The sequence below is a fragment of the Macrobrachium rosenbergii genome, chromosome 52 (assembly GCF_040412425.1).
Source record: "Macrobrachium rosenbergii isolate ZJJX-2024 chromosome 52, ASM4041242v1, whole genome shotgun sequence".
Classification (NCBI taxonomy): domain Eukaryota; kingdom Metazoa; phylum Arthropoda; class Malacostraca; order Decapoda; family Palaemonidae; genus Macrobrachium; species Macrobrachium rosenbergii.
In genome coordinates, this window is record NC_089792.1 from 32,488,136 (window position 1) to 32,501,530 (window position 13,395).

Consider the following 13,395-nt stretch of genomic DNA (forward strand, 5'->3'; position numbering starts at 1 on the left):
TATTTATTTTAGCTGTGATAACTTAGTCAAGTATCCTGTATATCCATTCATTAACTCACTAGTGTTATTTTCCATCAGATGTCCACCATTTCCATGTTTTGTTTCATTTAATAATTCTATTAACCTTCTAGAGTATTTTTCCCTCCCCCTCCTTGATTCTAGGCCGACTCTAACGGTGAGAAAATTGATGGTGAAACCGATGATGAGGCCCTCTCCACTGATGATGAGCTGGAAGTGAGTTCCAATGAAAATTGAGCTTTCTGGCTAGTTGCATTCAAAGGTGAAAGTGCTTTGCCAGAAACTCTTTCCCTCTCTCTCTCAGTCAGTCTATACATCTCTCTCTTCTCTCTCTACCTTAAGCTGGTCGTTGTAGATAACCTTCATTAGCTTGAAATTAGTAGATGGTTGTAGATTGCGGTGTTTTCCTCCCCGGGATTTCATTTTGACCTTTTTATTTTTGATTTTGTTCCATTCCCAGCACGGTGATTAAATGCGGTGGTGGTGGTGGTGATCGCTGACAAAAAACAATGGCAGAGACAACACACGAAAATCCGGGTTCTGTACGGATCTGTAAATAAAGATTCACAGTGTTGATGTGCAACCATTGTAGGGAAGATTGTTGGTGATGGCTAAATGTTGGTCTGTAAATAAAGATTCACAGTGTTGATGTGCAACCATTGTAGGGAAGATTGTTGGTGATGGCTAAATGTTGGTCTGTCAATAAAGATTCACAGTGTTGATGTGCAACCATTGTAAGGGAAGATTGTTTGGTGATGGCTAAATGTTAGGTCTGTAAATAAAGTTCACAGTGTTGATGTGCAACCATTGTAAGGAAGATTGTTAGTGATGGCTAAATGTTGGTCTGTCAATAAGATTCACAGTATTGATGTGCAACCATTGAGGAAGATTGTTGGTGATGGCTAAATGTTGGTCTGTAAATAAAAGATTCACAATGTGCAACCATTGTAGGGAAGATTATTTGGTGATGGCTAAATGTTGGTCTGTCAATAAAAGATTCACAGTATTGATGTACAACCATTGTAGGGAAGATTATTGAATGGCTAAATGTTGGTCTATAAGGTTCCCTGTTCTGAGTGAAAATTTCGTTCTGTGTTCTCGATGGTTAGGTTTCCCACTTCACCTGAATCTCACTTACGTCACACACTCGATGGTTACATATATTGTCATCAGCAGAGTAGACTTGTAAATCTGAAGGACAGCTTGGGGAAAACGCTTGTGTGGTTATCGTCAGCTGTTTCACAGGAACAAGGTAAATATTGAATTAGGTGCGGTTTTTGTAATTAGTCTCATTTTCCGTGAAGTACGTTACGGAAGTTCTGTGGTAATGGTTCTGCTTATGGTTGAATGGAGTAAATAAGTCGGTTGTACTAAATTTATATATCTGTAATATAGTAATACGATAATTGGATAACATTTGGTGGAGGTTTTTGATACTAAAATCATCATGTCAGCAGTTTTAGTGTCACTATAAAATTTAAGTTTTGATTGCATCTTACATGTAAAATTCGAAGTGTGATTACACTTCATTAGATCCCATCACGAAAGTATCAAGAAGGAAGTTCCTCAGTTCATGAGTGTTGTTATATTTGGAGATGGTTGGTTGGTTTTGTCAGCAGTCTTTCCATTTTACCCAAGACTTACGTCAGTTTAGTTGATGTCTGATAACAGATAGGGCCTTTGTGAACTTTGTCAACTTTGTTCATTCTGAATGTTTTAGAAAACATAGCCTAAACAGGGCATCCAGATTTTTATTTGTTTAGTTTATAAAATCTCGTTAGCCACAGGTTTAGGAACTATAGAAGGGGGTCGAGATTGAAAAGGGCGTCTTAGAAAAAAAAAAAATAAATAAAATAAATAAAACACGTATGTTTTGTTGGTTTTGGAGTAAACAGCTTATCTAAGTGTTTTTTTTTAAATGGTTGGTGTCGTTTGGCAGTGGAACGACTTGGAATAGAGAGAAAGTTCCGACATACGGACATGCTGTGGTCATCTTGTTTTGTTGATGGTGTGTTTATTGCTGATGTAGGTGCCTGTAGTCGCTTTTGTATATTAGGCATTCTTATCTCTCTCATAGACGGGATTAATTTAGAAGAAGGAAAAGGAAAGTAACATGGTAGTTTTCTGCTGAATAGCCAAATGTAGCAGTGCTGTACAAGATTTTGCTAATTTGAGCCAGGTTATCGTTGGTCCTGGTTTGGGCTTTGATTTTGGACGATGGCTTCAAGTAGAAGGATCGAGCTGTGATATGAAGTCGTACTGAGCTTTTTGTCTTGCTCTGGAAGGGCTTTGCGAAAAAGTCGAAGTAGGCTGCGTATGCAAGAAGCTTTGTAACAAGATTTAAATGGAAGAATACAGATTTAAGGAAGGGCGTTTTTGTGATGGCCAGTAGATAGGCAATGGGTTTTTACCAGTAAAGTATGGTCTCATTGTCTCTTATTCACGGCGTGTTCTCTGGCGAAATGGAATGCCCGCCACAGATACAATGAAGGCTCAAGCAGCGACATAGCTGCGATTATTGAATGAAAGACTTCTGATGTAAATGTTCTTGTTGCGAGTTGGTGGTTTGCATGGTGAATGACAATTAATCCCCTGTTTCACTGCTGACTTGGTGAATGTACGAACAGTAATTGTCTAGTTGAGATTTAAATCATTGATGTTCTTTCTCGATGATAAAGGAGCTGATTGATAACAGAAAATAACTGTATCATTAAAACCTAAAGGCAATTGTCCTGATAACGAAGATGGAAAAGATTTGATACCAGAATTTAACGCAGCAGCAAAACACTTTTCCATCAGATATAGTATTGATTCCTTATTTCATCATCCGTTTCAGCTTTGAATTGGCAGTCGTGCACACTGAAGGAGAGGATTTTTAAATTCTGTCAAGCATACTGTTGTTGTTATCATTTTGTTTTATCTTAATACACTTCATTAACGTTCATATAATTTTGCCTGTAGCTATAATAAATTTGTTGAAGTTTGACAAGGCACAGTATCCAGTGATGGAGATCGTGAATTGTAAAATAGCAATTGTAATGCTGCCTTTAGTCATCAGTACTGTTACTTTCATAAAAGCTGTGTTGCGTTTGGTGGGGATGTGATTAATGCCGTGGGAAATAAACAAGTAGTAATTGTTGGTTTTGATTGCCGTGGTAATAATCGTTCATGTGTGGAGTATGTAGCTTTACCAAAAAAAAATAATATGTTTTTGCCCCCTTTTTAAATTTATGTTTATTTTGTGGATTGGCAGTTGATAGCTTTTGTGGAATTACACACGTGAAAGTTCCATTATGACGTTTTGTTGTAGTTGTGTGTTAATGACCACCATCTTCGTCTTTCATAAGGACGGAGAGCTACAATCGTGGACCCTACAACCCCCTGTATCCTCCAGTAAATAAGTCGTTATGGAATAGTTGCAGTATTTCCATCATTCAGTTTTGCATGGGTGGCTCATTCGTGGTTTTCTCTAACTCCATGGAAATGATGTAGGTGGTAAGGGAGATGTCCGTACACCGAAGGTACGGCGGAAGTAAAGCTTAAAATGAATATGATAGTTGTAGTGGATCAAAGGATCTCTCTTATCGAGAGTGGACGTTCCTCTCCCTAACCCCCCTCCCTCCCCCCCATCCCCCCCCACCCTTCCTCAACTCCTACATTTCACTTATTTTATCTTTACCTTGTCCTTTCCATACTGCACCCAGCTCCCCTCTCTCTCTCTCTCTCTCTCTCTCTCTCTCTCTCTCTCTCTCTCTCTCTCTCTCTCTCTCTCTCTCTCTCATTTCTTAACAGGGTGCTTCTCTGCCCCACATTTATTATAAATTTCAGTCTTTCATTAGGTTTCTTTTCACAAACGAAAAAATATGCATAAAAATTTTGATTTTTACTGCATTTTTACTCTTATAATATTTTTTTATCATAATTATTTCTTTTATCTGAACTATAGTCTTTTCCTTTTTATTCCTCACTCATCCTTTTAAGAGAAAAGATGTTTTATTTCTCTAGACTGCATTTTTTTTTCACCAATCAATCTTTTGTGCTTCCCCACTGCCATCCTCATCCCCACTTCTTAAGGAGAGTGCAATTGTGATTACTCCTTAGTGTCCTCAGAGGGGACGAACGGTTCCCCTTAATTCCTAATTTGCTTATTCTTTTGTTTTCTCCTCAAAATCCCAAAAGATGAAATGCCTCTCTTGTTCTGCAGAACGACAAAGACACTCGGACGTTTGCCATCAAGCCTATCCCCAATGCCAACATTCGGCCTCTTATCGTCTTCATCAATCCCAAGAGCGGTGGCAACCAGGGCGCGAAGCTCATGCAGAAATTCCAGTGGCTTCTCAACCCTCGCCAGGTCTTCGATCTTACACAAGGTGGACCTAAAGCTGCAAGTAAACAATGTGTTCATTTTTATGTGTATATATATTTTTCTGTGTGTGTGTATATGTATGTGTATATATATATATATATATATATATATATATATATATGTATATATATATATATATATATATATATTATATTGATTGTAAAATGTATATAGTCCTTGTCGTAGCAGGTGACGACTCCTTAAGCGAAACAACATGACGTTAACTAGCCATTTAAACTTTAACTGCTGAATCAGTTATGAACCCATAGTGCAGAAGCTCCCACTGCATTAGCCATTTCAAATGCACATCAAAAGTGAGACGAAACCCCATACGTCATGGGTATGTTCACGTTCCCTTACGTCAAAGAGCTTATTCCATTCTAACTGCCTGTCCCTTTCAGATCTCTCTCCTCTCCACCCTTTTATCACTTCGGAGATTGACACTCGTCAGCGTTTTTTATCTGTCTTCTTATCACGTAGTTGAACGATCTCGGAGCACTCTACTCCAAATTTCCTTTCAAATTTCACTGCCATAAAGGAGACTTGGTTCAACAGTATCTTCATACGTTCCTACCATATTTTCCATAGACGTTTCTAAGTCTCTTTCCAGTCTTTTGCACACCCTACTATCTCCCTTCTGTCACTTTTCCTCTGACTCACCTCTTATCTAGTCTTACCAACTTTTTATTTTTTACTCCCAAACACCTATGGGAATCAGCCATTGCCATTCTTCTACTAATCATATTAACATGAACTGCTGCTTCTTCATGGCTTCCATTCAGCCTCGACTTTGTTGTTGTGTTTGTTTCCCGTCTTCCAAACACTTTAATTAGTGCCGGATACTCGTATTTCTGACTTAGGTATAAGCATTTAGTTGCAATGTGCTTCATTTATGAGGTGGAACTTATTTGAAAACAATCTGGCACTACTACTACTTCACTCATGTAAAGTATACATATATGCTTACAGTATCCACGTGTGCTAAGTAGAGAAACGCAAGAATACCACCTATCTTCACCTTCGGGATCTGTGTTAGGAGCGATTAACAATGAAGGAAATGTAAAGTGTGTCTCTTAAACGTGAAGTCCCATTTGAGTGTTCTTGGGCCTTCAGTGCACTGAGAGCTTGGGCCTTCAGTCTATCTGTCAAAACCTGTAAATTTAGCTTGTTACTGTAGGTGAAATAGACTTCCACTTTAGGGAATGCTGTAGTATCTACTTACTTTGATACAGATTACACAGTGCGTTAGTATCAAAATCATTCTAGCATTTAGATTCGAATAAGATTAAGGTTGATTAAGTCTATTAACGCTTTTGTTTACAATTTCTGAAAATCATTTGTCGATGGCACTGAACTGAGAGGCTATCGAAGAACCGACACCGAATAGTATCGATAGAAAAACGAAGATAGAAATGTTATTTCAGAGATTGCGAGTCACAGCTGGCAGCAAGAAGTGAGATTGAAATCATGGGAAAACCATCAGAATAACAGTCTCAAGTATAGGAATATTACCTTTTCTTGGACGAACAGCATCTTGAATGTTGGAAGAATTCACCCGACTCGTGATATGACAAACTCATAGAAGTCTTGACGGTCGAGAGATTTTGAGTTTTCAGAATCTGTTTGTTGAGAAGTTTGACGAGCCTTTTTGAAAAGGAATTTGTGCTTCTCACGCATTTGTTTTGTTTATTTTTCATTGAAGTTAAAAGCAAACCGATTCTTCAGAATAACAGATCTCTAGTCGATCGAGCATTGCGGAATTCTTACCGATGATTGTGGCAGTTTAAATTTTTCAGAAAGTAACTATTAAGCACTGTTTGCAGAGAAGGAGACACACGGTGGGTACAAAAGATAATTACTTAGCTAGCACTTAGGCGGAGTGTTGATAATGTTTTGAATTAGTAAAAAAAAAAAAAAAAAAGATTGCTACTTACCCGTTCAGACAGACACAGATTATATACACATACATTTATAAATACACACAAACAAATATTTATATATATATATATATATATATATATTATATATATATATATATATATATATATATATATATATATATATATATATATATATATATATATATATATATATATAAATTTCCCCTGATTAATGTTTACAAAAATTATATTCTTCTCTGTTAAGCTGTCTCCCACAGCAGTGTGTGGTTCCAAAGAATACGACAACACAGGAGTCACTGCCTAATTCATTCTTCACTCGTTGAGTTCTAAAACTTCCACTGCATGAGCTACTTCATACTCTTACTTAGAAGGCTTATTAGCACAGCGTCGGACCCCCTTACACACAAACTGCACCTTTCACTTTTCTTGCATCCAGGTTACTAAGGCCTTTATTTTCCAGTGCATATTGTAAGGATGTATATGTATATATATATATATATATATATATATATATATATATATATATATATATATATATATATATATATATATATATATATATACACACATACTTTGAAGGATGATAATGTACCTGCGGACTGATATGGGTTAGTCAGGAGACATGACAAAGATTATATCAGAGAAACAACGTTCTCGTTCACTAACTCGAATTAAAAGGTCTTCAAATGCCCTCAACAAAATGTAAGTTGATATAATCCTAATGGGTTTTCACTGTGATTCCCAATGATACTTTGAACAGACCCCAGGCTTTCTTCGTCTTGCATAATGGCACCTATGGACTTGAATTACGAACTGCTTTTGCTTTCAGCAACATAATGCAACTGCTCTACATTGTCGACTTGACATTGTATGTTGAGTGTCGCTTCTCTCCACATTGTCGACGGGGACATTGTATGTTGAGTGTCGCCTCTCTCCACATTGTCGACGGGGACATTGTATGTATTCAAAGAAATCCTCTTTGCTTGGTCGCATCTAGATGAATTATACTATCAAGTTGATAATGTAGCTATTGGGTCACTTTTGATGGTTCTCTTTGACGTAAAGGGGGTATTTCTGATCATCTAAGCCCGTCACACACGTGGATGCTAGGAAACCAGGTGCAATTTAAAGCAGTTAGGCAAAATTCTGTCTGCATAACATGGTAAAACTCATGTGGAAAGTTTGAACCAGAAACTTCACAAGATCCTATTGTTACTTTCCAGGAATGAATATTGGGACTCCATAATTGAAAATGTTATGGGGGATAGAGTACATAAATATATTGAGGCAGTACCTTTCATGTACAACCAGACACTGGCCAGAATATTACTTTGTAACTCGGCAATAAAAAAAATATAATTAGAAATGCTGCCATCCCTAGAAACGAATAGACAAAGCTTTACTCGGTTTTTGAACCCCCTCAAAACTTAAACACACGCGCACTTACACATCGACTTACAAACGAGACATCATTGTGTATAAATTTACTTTTATTGGCGACTTCATACTGTTGATATTCGCTACGTGAAACATAACATGACAAGTCGACGATGGAGATTGTAACAACATTACAACAGCTAAACTATTTTTTAACACTTTCAGCCGCACATAATGCATGACCACCTGTCATCACCCTGGTTCGTTATTCCCCGAGTCTGTGACTTAACCAGTTTACGTTTTAGGAGACCGACGTAAAATATTATACCTCAAACTCATAGATGCTTATAAACGAGTTTTTTTTTTTTTTTTTTTTTTTTCAGACCGAATGTTCTCAGAGCTCTCTCTCTCTCTCTGATGGATAATAGTACTTTCCCGTTAGTATATGTGCCTTTTTTTTTCAGTTACCAATATCTTTAAGTCGAAAATTTTCTGGGCATATTTAGGATGATTTAAAGTTGCCTTTTGATCATATCCCTATGTTGCTTTTAACATAAATCGTTTATTCCAATGTTAGAAATACATCGTATTTTTCTTGTTTAAAACACATTTCCCGTCTTTTTAAATTTTTATTCCCAGTTACAAAACAAAGTAGAATGAAGTAATTTTTGTCACGAAAGCTAGTAGTTCTCGTTACACTTCATATAACAATGCGAGGTGCACAATAATCGTTTGATATTAAAATGCTGTCATTCTGTAGTATCATTAAGGCTTTACGCTGGCTACATTTTGTATTCCTTCAAGTGAAATTTTTATATTTTTTTCGACTTTTTACGTTGGTTACGTTTTGTCCTGAGAAATCCCAAACGCTAAGTCGTTTTCAAGCGTCACGAACTGTTTGACTTAAGCATTTTTGTATTCTTGAAATTGAAAAGAGTTTCATTTCCTTTTTCAACAGTTTTACGTGTTTTCCCTTTCCTAATGGCTGAATGGTTGCTAGCCAAGGACAAACATCAGTATTTATTTCCATTTTTCGAGTAAATAGTGACGGAAATTTGGCAAGGTTTTCTTCAGCTTAACTACATCTTGGATATCCCCCTCAAGTCGAGATCCTGTCATTTTATTCTAAATACAGAAGAAAAATTCCGCAATATACATTCTATTGCTTTTTAACTTCCGGCCCAATATTTTAACTCAACAAATTATGTTGTTTCCACAGGCTGGAAATGTTCCGTAAAGTGAGCAACTTGAGAGTCTTGGCATGTGGTGGCGATGGCACCGTAGGTTGGGTCCTGTCGATTTTGGATCAACTGAACTTCAACCCCCCTCCTGCAGTAGCCGTGCTTCCCCTGGGTACTGGAAATGATCTGGCCAGAGCCCTGGGATGGGGCGGAGGGTAAGTGGTATTCATTAATAACAGCTATAACCCTTGATGACCCCATTAGGCATAACAGTCCTTTTATTGCTAGCAATTTTAATTATATCACAATTTCGAGTTCAGTCGACCAAAATACACTGTTTTACTCAGTTAGCTACATAATGTACATTGCACATAAATCTTAATGTGCAAGGGTGTATATTTATGCGTCCACTGACATCTTGGTGTTTTTATGAGTGCGTAGTGCCACTCCCTTAATGAAAATCAAGGTTTGTGAATGTCATTTTGCAGGACTATGTCATTGTAGATTATACTTTTCATCAACCAGATTTCAGTCCATATTGATGACTTATTAGATTGCACTTCCATTATAGCTATATATTTAGAACAGCTAACGAAAACGAGCTACTGTGTAAAAGAAGAGAAATGATACTAAAAAAATTGTTCCACCCAGGTGAAAGAAAAAGAATACAAGTCATATTTTCTGTACATATCTTGCCGTCTCGGTTTTTCTACAAGAGATAGAAAAGGATTTACGTCGTTCCTTTCTTTTCAAAAATGTATTGGAAACGCAGCCAAGCGATTTATTAAATGACTGAGGTGAGACGCGAACGGTTTTGTTGATTTAAAAGGAAGATCTGACTTTGAGAGACATGTCATGTTGTTCTGAGAGGCTTCCGGGTAAAATCTCTTTCCTGGATGTCTGGGGATGCGTCTCTCGTTTGGAAAGATGCAAACAATAAGTTCTTTGTTTGCAACAATAGGAACGAGTTTGTTGCAGAGATTGAAAGATTTCGTCATATGTGTGGAGCTGTCACTGAGGTTTAGTAAGAGGACCATTTTATTCAACATTAAAAGGTTAGAGGAATGTTTCGAGCATTATGCGAGATGGAACTCTCTCCAGTTGATAAAGTGCTTATACTACAATAATGATATAATAACGGCATATTAAGGCATTGTTGAATATACTTAATTATTCTTACCCGTATGCTTTGCATTTTGTGGCATCTTGAATTTCACCGGTTAAAATTTGATGTTTGCTTTGCGTGAACTTATCATGAGTACAGCAACTCCCTTTGATGTTTGAGTGACATATGGAGCACATGAAGTGAAATGAAATAGTTAAATCAGTGACACAAGAAATGCCATTGGTTTCATGAAACCCAAGTGCAGACTTCATTTCAGCCCCAATTTAGCAGAGAAATTCGACCATTATAGCCAACGCAGATCATTCATCTTTCCCTTCTCCCCCCCCAGATATACGGACGAACCCATAAGCAAGATCTTGTGCAACATTGCCGATGGTGAAGTGGTGAGCCTGGACCGTTGGAAGTTGGACGTCGAGAAGAACGAGGATTGTGAACCAACGGAGGAAGGAAAGGACAAGTTACCTCTGAACGTTGTCAATAACTACTTCTCATTCGGTGTTGATGCTCACATCGCCTTGGAGTTCCACGAAGCTCGAGGTAATTAAATAAATTTAGAAAGTATATCACGTAGCGTTGGTCTCCAGTGTAGTTAATCGTGCTCATAATGTTACTAGTGTACTAGTTTGAATAAATGTTCATCATATCCTCGGAAGTAATTTGGTTAAATTTTTTTTTCTTATTCAGAGGCCAATCCCCAGAAGTTCAATTCCCGTCTCCGCAATAAGATGTTCTACGGGCAAGCAGGAGGCAAAGATCTTTTGCAGAGAAAATGGAAGGACCTTTCAGACAATTGCACTGTCGAGTGTGACGGGAAGGATGTCACCCCTATCCTGAAGGAGCATAAAGTCCACGCAGTAGTTTTCCTCAACATTCCGAGGTTAGTCAAAAATTGATGCACGTTGCTGATATGAAACATAAAAATGGAGTTTCTTTCTGATCTATGACTATTTATTTGGTAATGAGAAAAACTCATAGGAGAAATCTTGCTAATGAATTTCATCGAACTTGACCTTCAAGTTTTTGGTCTCGTTAAAGGCATCACTTTCAACAATTTTTCACATTCTAAAGTGGAGTAATTATATCTTTTTGATGAACTTTTTTTTTAATCATATCTTTTTGATAAGCTCTTTTTCCACACCTTTCACTTTGATAAGCTTTTTTCGTCCCTTTTTTTTATACTTGGTACTTTGATGATGAGCACTTTTTTTCGTATCTTTACTTTGATCGGCTCTTTTTCTCAGATCTTTCACTTCTTTAAAGCTCTTTTGTTCATAACATTCACTTTGATCAATTTCTCTTTTCGTGCCTTTCAGTGTGTTAAGCCCTTTATTATCACGCCCTTTTTTTTTCTCTACTTTCATAAGATTTCCCTTTTCTCAAACCGTGCAACTTTGATAAGCTCATTTTCAAACCTTTCACTCCGATACGCCCTCTTTGTTCACGCCTTTCATTTGTATGCTCACCTTCCAGTTACGGGTCTGGAACGCATCCTGGAACCGGAGCACAGGGGTCGAACAGCATACGGATGACGGCGTTATAGAAGTAGTCGGTCTTACTACCTACCAGATGGTAAGTTGGTATCGATGTTTTTATTAATGAGCAATATCAGAAAGATATTGCAAGACAGCGCCAGTATAAAACCAGGTCTTGTTGTTTCCTTCGCATTCTGTTGATAATAACTTCATCAGCTTGCCGTTTTTAGATTTGCTCCCTTTACGGTATAGTTAACCATCTTATGACGAACCGAATATATAAAATAGTATAAAAATTTATTAATATATTTTATGAACGTACAATATCAGGGGATCATAGTAATATATGATTCAAAGATAGTAAAATGATCGTTAAGTATTGGCAGAACTTTGACGCATTAATCAGATAATCAACCCCTTCTTTAGTACGGAATAAACGCAAAGTTTGACTTGTAAGTAACAATTCAAGTCAAGTCAAAAGAACAAAATACTGTACTCGGGGACAAGCACGCATAGGGAAGGACTGTTAATGCACAATAGCGAAAGGGTAAGTAAAGAAAAGTGAAGGGTTGAATAATTTATTCCCTGAAAGGGTTTCCATAATGAATTCTAATGAGTGAAGTATAAGCTTGATGTAATTCTTGCATCCTATTTAATTGTAAATGTGATTATACAGTTAATGGGTTTACGCTCCCTCTAATCTCCTTTGACCATTACTGTTCATTACAAATTATGAACTGCTGAACTGCTATATTTTAATTTTGTTAGGGGCGTTCTTACGCAGTGAAGGTCTCGAGAGAGTCGTTGAAAATTTTATTTGCGCATTTCCTTACTGTTTTTCTCTGGGTCGGTCAATGTATTTTTCAGTATATTGATATCAGAACAATTGCGAACATTAATTCTTTGCATTGCTGGTATGTAAGTTGCATATATTTTTACAGTGTTTCGAGTATAAGTATGCTCGGAAAAATATCGAGGTCACATAGGTGATGTAATATTACCCCATAGTCCTCGTAAGTTGAAATTTTTTCTTAACCATTTTTTTTATTATACATTGTGCTTAACCCAAGTCTCAACATGCTGATCTCTCTCTCTCTCTCTCTCTCTCTCTCTCTCTCTCTCTCTCTCTCTCTCTCTCTCTCTCTCTCTCTCTCTCTCTCGTGACCCGACAACATTTAGGTTTTAAGAGTAGCAAGGAAGGAAAACACAAAGACGTGGATCAAATTAAACTTAAATAAGAAAAAGAAAACTAAAAAGTTTTAATTGAAATTTAGTAGTTTGGACAATATAACAAATTCACGCAACATTTCTTTCTGTTTTTCCTGGAGTATAAAAGAAAAAGTTATATGACATAAACGAAAGTAATGTTAAAATCAGCATGATGAAAGGTTAATATCATAGTTTGCGTAAACTGCGGAAAATAAAACAGTAGATCAGCGTTTAATAAAATCAGGTGTGTTAATTACTGAGACAGACTGAAACTTGGATCGAGAAATTCTTCAGTCTTCAAATCCTTTGACCTCAGGGCGAACGCTGCAGTACAGAACAAAAACAATCCTGTTGGATAAATAATGATCGAATGGACAAAGTAAATGGAAAAAAAAGGGGGGGGGCTTTTTCTAATGAACTTTTGAGATCAAGAAATAAAGCAAGCTCCTAAAAACAAGATAATGGGGAAAAATGAAATGCCATTTCAATGACTGTTAAGGAAAGATGAACTTCAGATTATGATAGTGTATGTTCTAAATAAGGATGATGAAGAAAATATCGTAGGATTTACTTAAAAAAGGAATCCGTAAATTTAAGGTCTGATAGAATATGAAAATGGATTAAAAAAAAAAGCAGCATCATGAAGATCTAAGCGCACAGACGAAACTGAATTTACAAATAAACGCTGGAAGTCTCTTGCGGATATCATGTAATGCAACGCCTTAAGCACCTAATATTTATGTGT

At 36.9% G+C, this 13,395-nt stretch overlaps 2 protein-coding genes across 2 annotated transcripts in view; both read left to right on the forward strand.

The window, feature by feature from the left end:
• LOC136833955 (eye-specific diacylglycerol kinase-like) overlaps positions 1-13,395 on the forward strand; it is an 850,760-nt gene that overhangs the window by 265,745 nt on the left and 571,620 nt on the right. The window lies entirely within an intron of this gene.
• LOC136833831 (eye-specific diacylglycerol kinase-like) overlaps positions 1-13,395 on the forward strand; it is a 57,163-nt gene that overhangs the window by 31,597 nt on the left and 12,171 nt on the right. The window contains 7 exon segments of the mRNA XM_067096130.1: positions 163-234; positions 4,223-4,403; positions 8,881-9,058; positions 10,298-10,506; positions 10,654-10,846; positions 11,440-11,456; positions 11,459-11,538. Coding sequence (XP_066952231.1) covers positions 163-234; positions 4,223-4,403; positions 8,881-9,058; positions 10,298-10,506; positions 10,654-10,846; positions 11,440-11,456; positions 11,459-11,538 — 930 coding nt within the window.